The sequence below is a fragment of the Tamandua tetradactyla genome, chromosome 22 (assembly GCF_023851605.1).
Source record: "Tamandua tetradactyla isolate mTamTet1 chromosome 22, mTamTet1.pri, whole genome shotgun sequence".
Classification (NCBI taxonomy): Eukaryota; Metazoa; Chordata; class Mammalia; order Pilosa; family Myrmecophagidae; genus Tamandua; species Tamandua tetradactyla.
In genome coordinates, this window is record NC_135348.1 from 27,195,689 (window position 1) to 27,213,814 (window position 18,126).

General features: G+C 38.6%; 1 protein-coding gene across 1 annotated transcript in view; it reads left to right on the forward strand.

Moving 5' to 3' along the window:
- Positions 1–6,854: 6,854 nt before the first annotated feature.
- Positions 6,855–18,126, forward strand: part of TBC1D9 (TBC1 domain family member 9) — a 146,614-nt gene continuing 135,342 nt past the window's right edge. The window contains exon 1 of the mRNA XM_077139967.1: positions 6,855–7,078. Coding sequence (XP_076996082.1) covers positions 6,949–7,078 — 130 coding nt within the window. The 5' untranslated portion in view covers positions 6,855–6,948. The remainder of the gene's footprint in view (positions 7,079–18,126) is intronic.

Sequence of the window (18,126 nt, forward strand, 5' to 3'; positions counted from 1 at the left end):
TTTTACACCTTAGTGAGAATATCCGCAACCTGCCCCCACCACACACATACACCATGTCCAGGCAACTGTATCCCAGGACCCAGCGATTCTACTTTGAGGAATCCATAGTAAGAAAATAATTAGATAAATGTGCATTGACACATAATTAAACACATTCATCATAGATTTCTTTAAAATATTCTAAAGATTTATTTAGAATAATAAATCTCATTATAAATAAGATAAATAATAATGGCAGATGAGTTAAATAAATGAAGGCACATCATATAATTAAGTAATAGGCAGCCCAAACAAGTAATGATATAAATATATATTTTTTAAAATCTGGAAATGTGCTCACAATATTATTATGTAACAAAATCAAATAGCAAAATTTATGTCTAGTGCGAACTTAGTTGTTTGAAAAGCAAAACGTAGCTGCATATAGATTCAGAATATTTTCTTTGTGTTTAGCTGTATTTTCTATTTTTTCTACAGTCAATATGATTACTTCTATGATTATAAATTAAACACTGGAGGAGCATTAATTGGAGATATTTAAATTTGTAAAATATTTTATGTAATGCCTCCACCCCACCCCCTTCTTTTAATGTGAGTGATTACTTGCTCACAGCCCTAGTAAAGCCTTTGCATGTGATCAGGTCCCACTGCAGCCTTAAGAAGACTATATAGAATGACTTAATAAAGTCATCATCTCTTATACAGCCTTGTTTTTTTTAACCACTAATCAACTATCTGTATCTAAGCGCTCTAGAATTCTTTGACCTTTCCTTGGTCAATGGAAATAGATGCTCCCATTTCTTTCAAAAGGCTTCTTAATTGAGATTCACATTAAAATCCAAAGGGCACAGTTGGTGGAGAAGAATGTATTCAAGGGGTATTTTTGTTTTCAATATGCGTATTGTTTAGGTGAGTGAGGGTTAGCTTTGTATAAAGGAGAGAAGAGGAACTTCGGATTTAAAAAGTTTCATTTCAGTGAGAGAATGTCCAAGCTTCCAATCTGATCAACTGAGTCATTCCCACTAAAAGCAAACTGTAATTTTCATTGGAATAGAAATCAGTGTGATTTAACACATTCTCTTTTTATGGAAGATTGCTTTTCACAGCCTGAAAGAGGATCTTGAATGACAAAAAAAGCAAAATTCTCACCAGTACAATTTTATGATGAAAATGTCTATTAAAGTCTGAAGAAATAGAAGACGTCATTGAAGGGCAATACATTCTGTTAACTAAAACTCAGTGATAAATGCTTAAAGAGAGAGTGTGAAAAGCCTGGGGACAAGTACAATTTGAGCCAATTTTTGCCTTGTCCTTGATTCTGATAGACAAGATAGTTCAGCAGTCAGTTCCCATATCTATCCTTTTGGATAGTGAACTCAGATCTTTCTCCTTTAGTGTAGTGAATAAAGTAGGTTTATCACTTAATGTTTTATACCAAACATTTGTTTGGTAACAATTAGTGGGTAGCAAGAGGTAAAGGGTTTTATGAGTTGAATTAGAGAATTTGGGTGGCAAATTGTTATTGTATGTATTATTGATACATAAATATCCCTTTCTCCTTTAAATAATTTAGTCAACTATAATAAAAGTGTTTTAAACATTTAAGAATCAAGATAGAACACAGTATTTTGCTCATAGAACGTTGTCAGTATAATAAAAAAGCAAACAAAGGTGTCTTATTCTGAAAAGGAAATGACTTATTTTTTTCCCGAAAGTCCTTATTGAAAGAACCTATGTAAATTATCTGATAAAACATCTTCTTTCATAAAGTGATGTATGTAATTCAAATTGTTTTATTTCAAAAAGATAAATAAAAGTCAGTTTGTATCCTTGGAGGAATAAAGCTTATAAGCCTTTATTTATAAAAAGAAAAGAAAATTATTTATTAGTTTAATAAGCATATGTGCAATTCAGAGAAAATACTAGTTAGCTTGATATCAGTGACCCAACCTGCATTTTTTTAATTTAATTTTATTGAGATATATTACATATTCACATACCATATAACCATTCAAATTTCACAATCAGTGGCTCACAGTATCATCAAATAGCTGTGCATTCATCATCACAGTTGACTTTTGAACATTTTCATTACTCCAAAAAAATGAAAATAAGAATAAAAGCAAAAAAGAACACCCCAAACATCCATGATTCCTCCCCCCCATATGACCATGGGGATAGGCTAATCCAAATTTTGTAGAACAGGCCATAAGTTGGGAACTCTGATGAAAGTTTTGATTAATTCTCCAGGAGATGGAGCTGATTGAAGTAGCGATAGAGATTTTTCTTTTCTGACCACTGCAATAATCAGTTCTCCCTTTAAGGCCTTCTACTCATTGGATGAAACTTCTTTCATTGTCAAAGGCACTCTCCTTTACCCTACTGTAGATGCAATCAACTGTAGATGCAATCAACTGATTATTGCTCTAAATCCACAAAATGACTTGATGGTAATAACAAGGCCAGCGCTTACTTGGCCAAAGAACTGAACATCACAACCTAGCCAAAGTGACACATGAAATTAATCATCATAGATGCTATTAAGATGAGGTCAAACTGAATCAGGGTGGATCTTAACTCAATTATGAGTATAAGAAGAAGAAATCTAGCAAAGACAGAGGAATGAAGAGGAGACAGGATATAGATCACCATATGACAGAGGCAGTCACTGGGTTATAGATTGCCGCAAGCTACCAGCGGAATGGTACAGACTTTGGAGAAAGCATACCTTACTAATTACCTTGATTTGGGACTTCTAGCCTCCAAAACTGAGATAATAAATTCCTATTGTTTAACACAACTTAACTTCTAACTTTACTTACTAATTATCCAAGTGATCCCAGTCAAGTCCCTTCTCTTTCCCAAGCTATTGTTTCCTTGTCATTAAAATGAAGAGGTGAACATAGCCATAACCAAGTTCTCTTACAGCTCCTTTCTTCCCAAATTTCTAAAGCTAACTTAAATTTAGAAATTCAACAGTCACATAAACACTCTCTTGTTCCTCATTTGCAGAGGCCCTGGAGCAAAGCCTGGGGATATAACCCTAACCTGCTCAGAGCCTTGGCCTTCACAAAACCTGCCCGTCAAGGAGTTAGGCAAAGTGCTTCCCCTCCCTGCTAGGTGGTTGAAGGTCTTTACTTTATCACCTTTTCCCAATCACTGAAACTTTCTCTCTTTAATGACAAATTGTTAATCTGGTAAACTAATCTCTGCTAATATTTGCTTCTTACGTATTTCCCTGAAGAGATGGCTTTCTTTCCTTCATTGTAGGGACACACGTATTTAACAGAGGTCATTTGGCCATAGTCGCTCCAACATGGAGGGAATTCATGTTTTATCATTTTTGTGTTCCAAAACATCTCAAAATTCAGAAGGTAGAGAGATTGAATGAGGAATAAATTGATGGATTGCAAGGAAGTACTTGCAGGCAGAGCTATTTTGAGGGCTCTGCCCCCCTCACATCCCACTATACAGAAGCACAGTCCTGGCTGCAGGTCTATTCAGCCACTGAAATCTGAAAGTACCAAACTGTGGCTTCCATATCATAAATTAGCTCTATTACTTTCAGAGCTGTCACTGTGATGATTGGTTAATCTTTATCCTCCAACTGGTTTAACAACTCAGATTCCCTGCGAAGGTCTCAATATCAGATACCAAAGTCATTGCAAAGTCTTGAATCATCAGAACAATATTACTCTGTCCTACTCCAATTGCTACCCTCCTCCTCCTATCTCACTGCACATTAGAAATTCCAAATATTCTACTGGAGCTACCGTCCTTTTAGGTTGGATTGGGAAGGAAGGGGCATTAAAAACAAGCAAACAAACAAAAAAAATAACAGTCTTGTTAATGCTCCCTTCGGATAGAAGAGCTGGGAGAGGTGTCTGCTTCTCCCAAGGAAGCACTGGCACTTTATTACCTCTGCTGGATGACTTTTCCCTCCTGAAATTGGAGCTGAATTTTCTACTGACCTTACCACTCCTGGGGCCACTGGGTGACGGAATTGTTAGCATGGTTCTTGCTCTGCAGCCTCTGTTCCCTGTCTTCTGGGAGGACTAGGTCATGAGGGAGTGGGCGTTGCAATCGGGATGGTGGGGTGGACAGAAATAAAGTGTCAGAGACCCCATGATATTACCCAAGAATGGGGCAAATCCCAGGAAAGCAAAATAAAGGCTTTATTGAGGGAGGGGTGAGGATGGGAAGGAAAATACACCATGGTGAAGGTGAAAGAAGGTGGACAGAAGCAGCAGGAGGCAATCTTGTAGGAACTGGTGTGAGACTTGTGAGAAAAATCGAACTACCTTCACAGTTTTGCCAGACCTGCAGTAAACTGGTTGATTGCTCAAAGGTCAAGAAATCAGAATTTTCATCTGAATGGATTCTTTCGAGCATGTTTCCAGGGAGGGTAGAATGGGATGTCAATGGAGGCTCAGACAAAGACAGTGACCCCGAATTCTTTTCCTCTTCTGGTGTTTTGTGACAGTCTTTGGGCTTAAAACCAAAGAGAATGAATTGAAAGTTAAAAACACTCACCAATTTAAAAAAGGAACTGATTGCATGATATCTTTCTACTTCAGATATATGTGATTGTACTTTTTTAAAAGAAAAACAGAACAAAACAACATTTTAATGAAGTCAGCAGTTAGCAGTATGGCAACCAGCAAGCCTTGTAGTTTCTTTACCTCTTTGCAATGTCCTTCCACTACAGGTTATCACAATTCATTATAATAATCTAAGTCCCGATTTCCTCAAGAAAACGTGCCCTAATTTGTCCAAGAAATTAGAAAATTTAGCTAAAATTTTTTTTTTAAGTTTTCTTCTTTTCTTTTGTGTCCGATGTTGTTGCCAGAGCAAGTTTAAAAAAAAAATTGTTTTGATTAATTTCAGGAGTAAAGGCTTTGGTGTCAAGTCACAACTGTGATGAGTACGAAAGACAATAAGGCACTTGGTAGAGTTTTAAAAAATGCTAATTAGATAAAGCAAAAGGGTATTTATGGAAGCACCTCTAAAATACTGAGTTACATAAACACAATATCAATAAAATTTTTACATACCTATGGTTTATAATCTTATGGTCTGTTATTTTTTGTTCCTTTCTATATAGTAGGATTCTTTGATTGAGGGCACCATATTGTGATGCCAAGTGACATTGTAGGGTCTTTGTTAAATATGTGAACTTCTGCAAATGCCTAGAAATCTAAAGTATTTTCCTAAAAAGGCAGATCAATCAGTTTGGTAACAGTAAAGAGAAACTTCCATTCCTAGGAAACCAACAGTAACAGTGAAAGCCTCATTAAAATGGCTGATGATTCACTCACCCTTACATTTGAAGAAATTTAGCAATAAATGTGAGACCTACAAGAGTAAAAACTTTAAAGTCAGTAGTTAGCCTGGGGACCAGCAAGCCACACAAGAATATGTTACCTGAATGCTTTGTCCACTTAGAAAGCAAGAAATCCTTGGGACAGTCTAACCTCCACAACAAAGCAAAGCTTGGCAAATTCCCTTCATGTGGGGAGGGGAGGCTCTTTCTGCTTTCTGAGCAATCCCCAGAACTCCTGTGTGTAAGCAGAGGTGGAAAAAAAGATGATCAGATATGTAGACAGAGAAGCTGTGATCACCCAGAGACTAGGGATAAAGCTGGCTTGGTTTACATGTCTTTGGTTTCACTGATTTCTGTTTGTTTGCTTAATCCATCTATCTATTAAGTATAGATAAATCCCTGAATTCTTGTCTGGTCCTCGAAGTCCAAATGCCTGACATATGAACAGCTGTGGTGTGAATTAGTTGGTCAGAGCTTTTGGGCGGCTTCCAAGTTCGCTCTTGCTCATGCCCTACAGGTCAAGGCAAGAAGTGATGTAATGCACTTAGCCGGGCCACTTTAATTACAATGGAATGGAGAGGGGGAGGGGTCACAGGCGGTGACAAGTTTAGCGCATGACTTGCTCTAGGGATGCAGGGAACAAAAACATCAACAACCATTGGCTGCATCCACAACCGACCGACCCCCGGTAACTAGCTCCAGGTCTGGAACCTTGAAACACACATTTCCTGCGAAGAAGGGCGGCGCTTTCCCACACAGCGTCAATCTTAAACACAAACACACATACACACACGATCTCACACATCGCACCCGCACCCACACGGACTGGCAGCGTTCTCCCTGTTGGGATGGGCGTGGGGCCAAGCGCTTGGCACACGGTCCCCAGAAGGTTCCCCCCAAATCAGACGCAGCAGCCCGGCTCGACGCGCAGAGCCCGTGGAGGACCCGCATCGGCGGACACCGGTGCCACCCGGGCTCGCTCCCAGTGAGCCGCGCTGTCGTCATTCATTCGCAGTGTCCGGAGCGTCCTTCCTGCAGGGAGCCGGGCTTCGCCGGGGAGCGAGCGGTGGGGACGCGGAGCCCTCCTGTGCCGTGAGCTCGGGACTTCTCCGCAGCCAGCAGCCGAGGCGGGCCCGGAGCTCCGGTCGGCGCCGAGGAGTCGGCTGCGCCCCAGCCCACCTCGGCCCTAACTGTGCGGCCGAATCAGCTCCAGCTGCCCAGCCGGCCTCCGACTCGGATCCCGGGGCTAAGCCGTGCCACTTCCTCCTCCTCCCGCTTCCCTTCTTCTTCCTCCTGCTCCTCCCGCCGGCGCGGGGCCGGCTGAAGGGCGGCGGGCGGCGGGCGGCGGCCTGGGCAGCGGCTGCCGCGGACTCGCGGGGGGCGGCGGCGCCCGGGGGAGGATGCTGCTCGCCGGGCCGGCGTCCTCGCCGTCCTCCCCGGCTGCCCGCGGGGGCTTTGTCGCGGCCCGGGCGTCGCGGGCCTCGGGCTGGTAGAGTCGCTTGCCGCGGCCGCACCTAGCGGGCGGGCGGGCGCGCGTGTGCCCGGGAGTGCGCGCCTGTGCGTGCCTGGGTGTGCAGGAGCCGACCCGCGGCCCCATTGTGCGTGCGCCCGCGGCGGCCGGGAACATGTGGGTGAACCCCGAGGAGGTGCTGCTGGCCAACGCGCTCTGGATCACCGAGAGGGCCAACCCGTACTTCATCCTGCAGCGGAGGAAGGGCCATGCGGGCGACGGCGGCGGCGGCGGCGGACTGGCGGGTAAGGGCCGTGGGCCGGACCCTGCGGGAGGGCGACCCCGGAGCTCCGGGGCGCCGCCCGGGGACCCCCGGCTACCGCCTGGCACGGGAGACGCCGCCCGTTTCCCCGGGGCGGGACCAGCCGCCCCGCCTCGGCGCGTGTGGGGTCATCGCGGGCCGTGATTTTCAGATCCGGAGATGGTTCTTTTCTGCCCCTGTCAAGGGATGATGGGGCCTTTCACCTCCTGGCCGCTGCACGAGTGGGCGATGTGGGTGAGAACGGAGATGCGTGGGGGGAGGGGGAAGTAGTTGCGCTGAGGAATTGAATGAGATACTTCCCTCACCCCCACCCCAAATATCGCTTTATGTGGGAGGTAAAGGGGGGACGGTTAATTTTTAACTTCACTCTCTTTACTGGCAATAGCAGGATCAAGTATAAAATGTCCTTTTGTTTCCAAGGAAGCAATCTATTAAGGAGCTGGTGCGGTCATTTCCTATATTAGTTATGACCGAAGGGAAATGAGTAAGGAAAAAGGAAGTCTTTTGTTGCACCTAAGCATAAAAGAAAGCAAGGTATCTGGTTCTGGTTATTAAAAGAATTGGAGGTATAAGTGGATTTTAACTTCATTACTTCCCCTCCCACCCCCTACAAGATATTACTAATGGTGAAACTGTTACTGAAGCCATATTATGATATTCAGAATTATAAACTCAGACGGACCCAGATCCTAAGGGGTGCCATATCAGAAAAGTCTACCTTTATTACCTAACTAGTTCGCAGGTGGGAAGTTGCAGATAATCTTGAACTCATATAGTAGTAGAGAAATTGGACTTTCTCCCCTACCTGTCAGTTAGAATGTACAGAACTGGAATACTTTTTACAGTGAAAAAGTTAGCAAAAGTAGTAGTTGTTTAATCAGGAAAGGGATTGCAGAAAGCAGGTGAACTTTGACCTCTGCAGAGTGCAGAATGTAGCAACCTTCAAGAGTTTATATGCTAGGGAAATTGTTGTTTTCAAATGCTTTCTTATCAAAGAAAAATTCTTTGTAGAGTATATATTCTGTTGTGTGATTGTAACTTCAATTTCTTAAGATTGAAATTCGAGTCACCTGGCATAGCATACATGAATTTGGAGATCTTGCTAATGTATCGATGGTTTGGCAGGTTATCTCGTCATTCTGCATCTTTTCTACCAAAAAAGAGAACGGAATCTCCAGAGCACTAGATCCCATTCTGGAATTTCTGATTTGTGGCCTGGAATTAGAACTTTCTAGCTCATTTTGTAGATGCTGTCTAATTGTTGACATTAATAAGTAACTTGCGTATCTAAATTTGGAATCAGCACAAATTTTCCTTTAAGCCTAGGATGATAATGTAGAGTCTATTGTAGTAACAAAGAAAGAACATTACCTGCCCAGAGTTACCCCCCCCACACACATCATGAAACTACTAAGTATTTATTTTTCTAGGTCATTTGCAATAGGCTGTGAGAAATTCAGGGATGCAGAGCCTTCGTTTCTACTTAAGATTTTTATTGTGTTCCTACTGATTGAGCTGTAAAGGACTACAGTCCACTTGGAATTTCATCATTGATGACTTATTTCACATAGATACATTTATATATTTTTAATCGGGAAATCGTAGCTTTTGCACTTATTGCTGGAATAACTGAAATTATTGCCATGAGTAAAACTATTTCTGCAAACAGGTCTATTTTCTATCAAAGAGCAAGAATGTTCCCTCTAACAGATTGGTGCCCAGACAAATGTAGCAGGAACATTTTAGAAATCCATGCTCTAAGCATATTATATTCTCTTCTAATGTTCATTCATTTATTCATTCATTAACTTGTTCAATCATGTAACAAATCTTTGTTGATATCCTTCTGAGATCCAGTATCTTGAGGCTCTTAGCATAGTGGAAGAAGACAGATGTTGGTAAAATAATCACATAAATTAATGAAAAATTGCCACTCTGTGGGATTGCAGCAGAAACAGAATCCAGTCTAGTTCAAATGAAAAGTTTAATGAGATGACTACTTAGACTGAGTAGCACAACCATCTTTCTGGTAATCATCGGAAGGCCATGACTAGAGCCCATGAGAGCTGGAGCCAAGGAGGAGGGGCTCTGGCCTGGGGAGAAGCAGCTGCTCCTAGAAATGCAGACCACTGCAAAGACAGATTGGGCAATACACGTAGGGATTGCTGCATTGAATATTAGTATTAGGTGTTTAATCAGGAAATCTTGCATTGAAGTCTTCTATCATAGATGCATTTGATTTATTTATTTAACATATTTTAGCTGATACTTCATATGCATACAGGAAAGGCACAAAACAAAGATGCAAAGTGCAGGGATCTAGCACAGAGTAAATGTCCAGCAACCAAGAAGCAGGTTAAAAAAACGAAAGAAAGAAAGAAATTGCAAGTATCCTCTTGTGACTCCCTCCCAATCATTTTTCTCACCTTCTCCAAAAGGTAAACATTATCCTGATTTCTTTTCTTTTGGCAAACCGTATCTTGCTTTTCTTTGTAGCTTTCCAACAAAGAAAGTATCCATAAACCTAATATTTTGGTTTTGCCTCTGTTTTGTGCATAGAATGAAATGGAATAATAAAATATGTATTCTTTTGCATCTGGGTTCTTCTGCTTAGCATTGTGATATTTGTGAATGTTGTTGCTTGTGGCTGTAGTTTTTCCCTTTTTTGCATGCTATATAGAAAACTGTGGTATGAGTGTATCACAATTTATTTATCCTGTATATTGGTGATGGGCTATGAATATCTTGTACGTGTTTCTTTATGCCTGTGGGCATACATTTCTATTGTTTCTATACACAGGAAAGAAATTGCTGGCCCACAGGCAATGTGTATTATCTTTACACATTAACTTTAATATATAATCCCAAACTGTTTTCCAAAGTAGTTGTACCAGATGCCCCTACTGACAACATATGGGAGCGTCCCTGGCTCAATATCCATGCCCATATTGTTAGTCTTTGTAATTTTAGCCATTATGGTGGTTTTGTAGTAATGCAACATTGTGGGGTTAATTTCCTTTTATCCTGACTTTGGACGTTGAGCATCTTTTCATATGTTTGACTATTTAAGATATTCTGTGACCTGGTTGTTCAAGTCTCTTGCCCATTTTTTTAACTGGGTTGTTTGCCTTTTTCTCACTTAACTGCAGGAACTCATTACATTCCAGATTTGAGTCCTTTGTTGGTTATATGTTCGACAAAATCTTCATTCTGTAGTTTGCCTTCTCTCTTAAGGATGACTTTATGTAAAGTTCAAGACTTTAATGTAGTTCAGAGCCTTTATAGATTCCATTCCCTTTATGGTTAATGTTTTATTGTATGCAGTTCAGTAAGTCTTTTCTGACTCAGAAGTCATAAAGATATTTTCCTATACTATCTTCTATAAACTTTGCAGTCTCTCCCTCCTCCCCCCCCATATTTGTATGTATGATTCATTGGGAATTAATTTTTACATGTGATGTGAGGTAGGATCAAGATTTTTTTTTTAATTTGTGGATATCCAGTTGCCCCAGCATGATTTTTAGAAAGACTATTTTGTCTCCACTGCTCTGCAATGTTCCCTTTATCATAAATCAAGTGTCCAAACATGTGAGTCTGTTTTGGGCTCTCTAGTCTGTTTTCTCCATTCGTATATACTTGCACTGATAGCATTGTAGTTTTATAGTAAGTGTTTATTTGCAGTAGATCAGGCCCCCTTATCTTGTTCTTTTTCTGTAGGAGTTCCTTGGTTATTCTTTGACTTGTTCATTTACACCAACATTTTTAAATCAGCTTTTTACGTTTCATCAAAACAAACTGCAGCAACAAAAGTGCAAAACTTGGGATTTTGATTGAGATTGCATTTAAGCCTATAAATGAATTTAGGGGAAATGGATGACTTTATAATACTGAGTCTTCCGGTTCATGAACATGGTATATTCTTCTATTTATTTAGCTCTCTGAACATTTTTCTCTATAATGTGGCATAGTTTTGCGTGTGGAGGTCTTGCACATCTTTTATGAGATTTTTTTTTCTGGGTATTTCATTTTATTTTATATCTTTTTTAAAATTTCATTTTCTGATTCTTTTCTGCAAGTACAGTAGATTTTTTTTATTCATGGTGGTTAAGTTTTATGAAATCACTGTGAATAGTGAAGTAGCAAATTCAGGACCATTGCTCCTCGGGCAAGTATAGGGTTGGGTGCCTGTGAGCCTCTGATCACATTTTCATCAGCTATTCAATACATAAGTGTGTTTTATCTGTATTTCTGTTTAAAGACATTTTAATAGATATTGTCAACTCATTAATCTTTTATTTTTTTTATTTTTTGACTCATTAATATTTACCTGAGGGCCCACAGCACTGTAACTCATTCCTAGACGAAGTTTATCTAAACACATATTTTTTTCTCTAAGGCACATTTCTTCTTCCTCTTCCAAACACTGATTAGTCATTTTAAGCAGTGAAATCACCAACAGAAAATATAAAAATTTAAAAAGCATGGTACTAGGTATACTGTAAAAAAGACCCTTGTTTATAGTAGGAAAGTTGAAACAAGCAGGCAGAGCATTACCTTCTTCGCTCTCACCTGGAACTGTGCGTGTCGGCAGCGCAAAGGGTTAGCTGCTCTGCGCATGTCCGTGAATGACTGCAGAAAGTGCCGTGAATTGCACTTGTGGGGTTACAAATAAATTTTGGTGAATAGGCACATTTGCAAATATGGAACCTGTGAATAATGAGGATCAACATTATATAGAAGCGCAGGGTTTGGCTTTATTTAAATATTGAACTTGTATCTGGAACCTAGCTAATTTACAAATTCTAGTAACTTACCTGTAGATTTTTAAATTTTCTATATGTACAATAATATTATCTGAAAATATAGAAAATTTTGTTCTTTTCTAATCTTTATGCTGTTTTTCTTTTCCTTTTTGTACGGACTAGGACTGCATGTATAATGTTGAATAGATGTGGTAATGGTGCATATCCTATCCCTTTCCAGATCTCAAAAGAAAAACTTCCAACATTCATCATGTATGATGAGTTTTGTTGATAATTTTTTTAGAGGAACTTCTTATTTCTAGTTTGCCAAGAAGCTTTAATTATGTATAGATGCTGATCTTTTTCAAGTGCTTTTCTATGTCTGTTGGGTGACTGTATAATTTTTCTCTTTTATTCTGATAGTGTGGTGATTTATAGTAACTGATTTTCAATCATACTTGCATATCCCACTTGCCTTTTCTATGTCATTCTTTTTTAATTTTTTATTAATTTAACAAAAATAACAAGAAAGAAACACAAACATTCTGAATATATGCTCATTCCGTTCTACATATATCATCAGTAATTCACAATATTATCACATTGTTGCATATTCATTATCATGATCATTTCTTAGAACATTTGCACCAATTCAGAAAAAGAAATAAAAAGACAACAGAAAAATAAAACGAAAACAGAAAAAAAAATTTTTTTTACATACCATACCCCTTACCCCTCCCTTTCGTTATCACTAGCATTTCAAACTAAATTTATTTTAACATTTGTTCCCTCTATTATTTATTTTTATTCCATATGTTCTACTCATCTGTTGACAAGGTAGGTAAAAGGAGCATCAAACACAAGGTTTTCACAATCACACAGTCACATTGTGAAAGCTGTATCATTACACAATCATCATCAAGAAACATGGCTACTGGAACACAGCTCTACATTTTCAGGCAGTTCCCTCCAGCCTCTCCATTACCTCTTGGATAACAAGGCGATATCTACTTAATGCATAAGGATAACCTCCAGGATAACTTCTCGACCTGCCCCCACCACACACATACACCATGTCCAGGCAACTGTATCCCATCGACACTTTATTTCTTCTCATTTCACTCTTCCCCGTTATGGTCGAGAAGGTTTTCTCAGTCCCTTCATGCTGGGTCTCAGCTCATTCTAGAGTTTTTCTCAATCCCTTGATGCCGAGTCTCAGCTCATTCTGGGATTTCTGTCCCACGTTGCCAGGAAGGTTCACACCCTGGGAGTCATGCCCCATGTAGTATGCCATTCTTTTTATATGTTTATTAATGTCACATCCTGATCTTTTATTTAGGAGTTTTGCAACTTTATTCATTGGTAGGACAAGCCTAAATTGTTCTTTAACCAAGAGATTTTGATTTTGCCAAATTTTGGTATTAAGGCCTTAAAAAAATTAAGGTGGGGAATATCCGCTCTTTGTTCTATTTTCTGGAAGAGTTGGTGGTGACCTTAGTATTATTTCATCTTTACCTGTTTGATAGAATTCGTTGGTGAGGCTGCCTGGCCCTGAAGTTTTCTTTGTGAAAATATTTAAAACTATGGATTCAGTTTCTTGAACAGTATAGCATTAATGAGTTTTCTTTTTTTTTAATTTTCTTTTCCTGTCAGTTATAGTAAGCTGCATGTTTCTAGGATTTATCCTTTTCATCTAGATTTTCAAATATATTGGCATAAATATGTTAGTGATATCCTCATGTTTTTAATGTCTGTGGGATGTACAGTGATGTTCCCTCTTTTTTTCCTGGCATTGATTACTTGTACCTTCTGTTTCTTAACTGGCCTTTCCAGGAGTTTATTACTTTAATTAGTCTTTTTTAAAAGAATTAACTTCTGGACCTGTTGACCTTTCCTGTTGTGTATTTGTTTTCTGCCTCATTAATTTCTGTTCTTATCTTTGTTGTGCCTTTCTTTTTTTTTTTCTGGTATAAAATTGCTTTTATTTTTCTAGTTTCTTGAAACTGATGCTTAGTTTATTGATTTTCATCCTTATTTTCAAATATATGCATTCAGGACTATAAATTTCCCTATAAACAAGGCTTTAGTTGCATTCTACCACTAAGTCTTGGCATATAATAACTTGATGATTATTTCATTTGAAATATTTGCTATTTTCCATTATGATCCTTGTCTTTAACCTAGCAGTATTTAAGTGTATAGTTCTTAATTTTCAGACATTTTGCTATTTTTTTTTTTTATCCCTTCTCTTTTTTTTTTTTTTTTTAATTAACGGAAAAAAAGAAATTAACCCAACATTTAGAGATCATACCATTCTACACATGCAATCATTAATTCTTAACATCATCACATAGATGCATGATCATCATTTCTTAGTACATTTGCATTGGTTTAGAAGAACTAGCAACATAACCGAAAAAGATATAGAATGTTAATATAGAGAAAAAAATAAAAGTAATAATAGTAAAATCAAAACAAAACAAAACAAAACAAAACAAAAACCTATAGCTCAGATGCAGCTTCATTCAGTGTTTTAACATGATTACTTTACAATTAGGTATTATTGTGCTGTCCATTTTTGAGTTTTTGTATCTAGTCCTGTTGCACAGTCTGTATCCCTTCAGCTTCAATTACCCATTGTCTTACCCTGTTTCTAACTCCTGCTGAACTCTGTTACCAATGACATATTTCAAGTTTATTCTCGAATGTCCGTTCACATCAGTGGGACCATACAGTATTTGTCCTTTAGTTTTTGGCTGGATTCACTCAGCATAATATTCTCTAGGTCCATCCATGTTATTACATGGTTCATAAGTTTATCTTGTCTTAAAGCTGCATAATATTCCATCGTATGTATATACCACAGTTTGTTTAGCCACTCTTCTGTTGATGGAGATTTTGGCTGTTTCCATCTCTTTGCAATTGTAAATAATGCTGCTATAAACATTGGTGTGCAAATGTCCGTTTGTGTCTTTGCCCTTAAGTCCTTTGAGTAGATACCTAGCAATGGTATTGCTGGGTCGTATGGCAATTCTATATTCAGCTTTTTGAGGAACCGCCAAACTGCCTTCCACAGTGGTTGCACCCTTTGACATTCCCACCAACAGTGGATAAGTGTGCCTCTTTCTCCGCATCCTCTCCAGCACTTGTCATTTTCTGTTTTGTTGATAATGACCATTCTGGTGGGTGTGAGATGATATCTCATTGTGGTTTTGATTTGCATTTCTCTAATGGCCAGGGACATTGAGCATCTCTTCATGTGCCTCTTGGCCATCCGTATTTCCTCTTCTGAGAGGTGTCTGTTCAAGTCTTTTTCCCATTTTGTAATTGGGTTGGCTGTCTTTTTGTTGTTGAGATGAACAATCTCTTTATAAATTCTGGATACTAGACCTTTATCTGATATATCATTTCCAAATATTCTCTCCCATTGTGTAGGCTGTCTTTCTACTTTCTTGATGAAGTTCTTTGATGCACAAAAGTGTTTAATTTTGAGGAATTCCCATTTATTTATTTCCTTCTTCAGTGCTCTTGCTTTAGGTTTAAGGTCCATAAAACCGCCTCCAGTTGTAAGATCCATAAGATATCTCCCAACATTTTCCTCTAACTGTTTTATGGTCTTAGACCTAATGTTTAGATCTTTGATCCATTTTGAGTTAACTTTTGTATAGGGTGTGAGAGATGGGTCTTCTTTCATTCTTTTGCATATGGATATCCAGTTCTCTAGGCACCATTTATTGAAGAGACTGCTCTGTCCCAGGTGAGTTGGCTTGACTGCCTTATCAAAGATCAAATGTCCATAGATGAGAGGGTCTATATCTGAGCACTCTATTCGATTCCATTGGTCGATATATCTATCTTTATGCCAATACCATGCTGTTTTGACCACTGTGGCTTCATAATATGCCTTAAAGTCAGGCAGCGCGAGACCTCCAGCTTCGTTTTTTTTCCTCAAGATGTTTTTAGCAATTCGGGGCACCCTGCCCTTCCAGATAAATTTGCTTATTGGTTTTTCTATTTCTGAAAAATAAGTTGTTGGGATTTTGATTGGTATTGCATTGAATCTGTAAATCAATTTAGGTAGGATTGACATCTTAACTATATTTAGTCTTCCAATCCATGAACACGGTATGCCCTTCCATCTATTTAGGTCTTCTGTGATTTCTTTTAGCAGTTTTTTGTAGTTTTCTTTATATAGGTTTTTTGTCTCTTTAGTTAAATTTATTCCTAGGTATTTTATTCTTTTACTTGCAATTGTAAATGGGATTTGTTTCTTGATTTCCCCCTCAGCTTGTTCATTACTAGTGTATAGAAATGCTACAGATTTTTGAATGTTGATCTTGTAACCTGCTACTTTGCTGTACTCATTTATTAGCTCTAGTAGTTTTGTTGTGGATTTTTCCGGGTTTTCGACGTATAGTATCATATCGTCTGCAAACAGTGATAGTTTTACTTCTTCCTTTCCAATTTTGATGCCTTGTATTTCTTTTTCTTGTCTAATTGCTCTGGCTAGAACCTCCAACACAATGTTGAATAATAGTGGTGATAGTGGACATCCTTGTCTTGTTCCTGATCTTAGGGGGAAAGTTTTCAATTTTTCCCCATTGAGGATGATATTAGCTGTGGGTTTTTCATATATTCCCTCTATCATTTTAAGGAAGTTCCCTTGTATTCCTATCTTTTGAAGTGTTTTCAACAGGAAAGGATGTTGAATCTTGTCGAATGCCTTCTCTGCATCAATTGAGATGATCATGTGGTTTTTCTGCTTTGATTTGTTGATATGGTGTATTACATTAATTGATTTTCTTATGTTGAACCATCCTTGCATACCTGGGATGAATCCTACTTGGTCATGATGTATAATTCTTTTAATGTGTTGTTGGATACGATTTGCTAGAATTTTATTGAGGATTTTTGCATCTGTATTCATTAGAGAGATTGGTCTGTAGTTTTCTTTTTTTGTAATATCTTTGCCTGGTTTTGGTATGAGGGTGATGTTGGCTTCATAGAATGAATTAGGTAGTTTTCCCTCCACTTCGATTTTTTTGAAGAGTTTGAGGAGAGTTGGTACTAATTCTTTCTGGAACGTTTGGTAGAATTCACATGTGAAGCCATCTGGTCCTGGACTTTTCTTTTTAGGAAGCTTTTGAATGACTAATTCAATTTCTTTACTTGTGATTGGTTTGTTGAGGTCATCTATGTCTTCTTGAGTCAAAGTTGGTTGTTCATGTCTTTCCAGGAACCCGTCCATTTCCTCTAAATTGTTGTATTTATTAGCGTAAAGTTGTTCATAGTATCCTGTTATTACCTCCTTTATTTCTGTGAGGTCAGTAGTTATGTCTCCTCTTCCATTTCTGATCTTATTTATTTGCATCCTCTCTCTTCTTCTTTTTGTCAATCTTGCTAAGGGCCCATCAATCTTATTGATTTTCTCATAGAACCAACTTCTGGCCTTATTGATTTCCTCTATTGTTTTCATGTTTTCAATTTCATTTATTTCTGCTCTAATCTTTGTTATTTCTTTCCTTTTGCTTGCTTTGGGGTTAGCTTGCTGTTCTTTCTCCAGTTCTTCCAAATGGATAGTTAATTCCTGAATTTTTGCCTTTTCTTCTTTTCTGATATAGGCATTTAGAGCAATAAATTTCCCTCTTAGCACTGCCTTTGCTGCGTCCCATAAGTTTTGATATGTTGTGTTTTCATTTTCATTCGCCTCGAGGTATTTGCTAATTTCTCTTGCAATTTCTTCTTTGACCCAGTCGTTGTTTAGGAGTGTGTTGTTGAGCCTCCACGTATTTGTGAATTTTCTGGCACTCTGCCTATTATTGATTTCCAACAACATTCCTTTATGGTCCGAGAAAGTGTTGTGTAAGATTTCAATCTTTTTAAATTTGTTGAGACTTGCTTTGTGACCCAGCATATGGTCTATCTTTGAGAATGATCCATGAGCACTTGAGAAAAAGGTGTATCCTGCTGTTGTGGGATGTAATGTCCTATAAATGTCTATTAAGTCTAGTTCATTTATAGTAATATTCAGATTCTCTATTTCTTTGTTGATCCTCTGTCTAGATGTTCTGTCCCTTGATGAGAGTGGTGAGTTGAAGTCTCCAACTATTATGGTATATGAGTCTATTTCCCTTTTCAGTGTTTGCAGTATATTCCTCACGTATTTTGGGGCATTCTGATTCGGTGCGTAAATATTTATGATTGTTATGTCTTCTTGTTTAATTGTTCCTTTTATTAGTATATAGTGTCCTTCTTTGTCTCTTTTAACTGTTTTACATTTGAAGTCTAA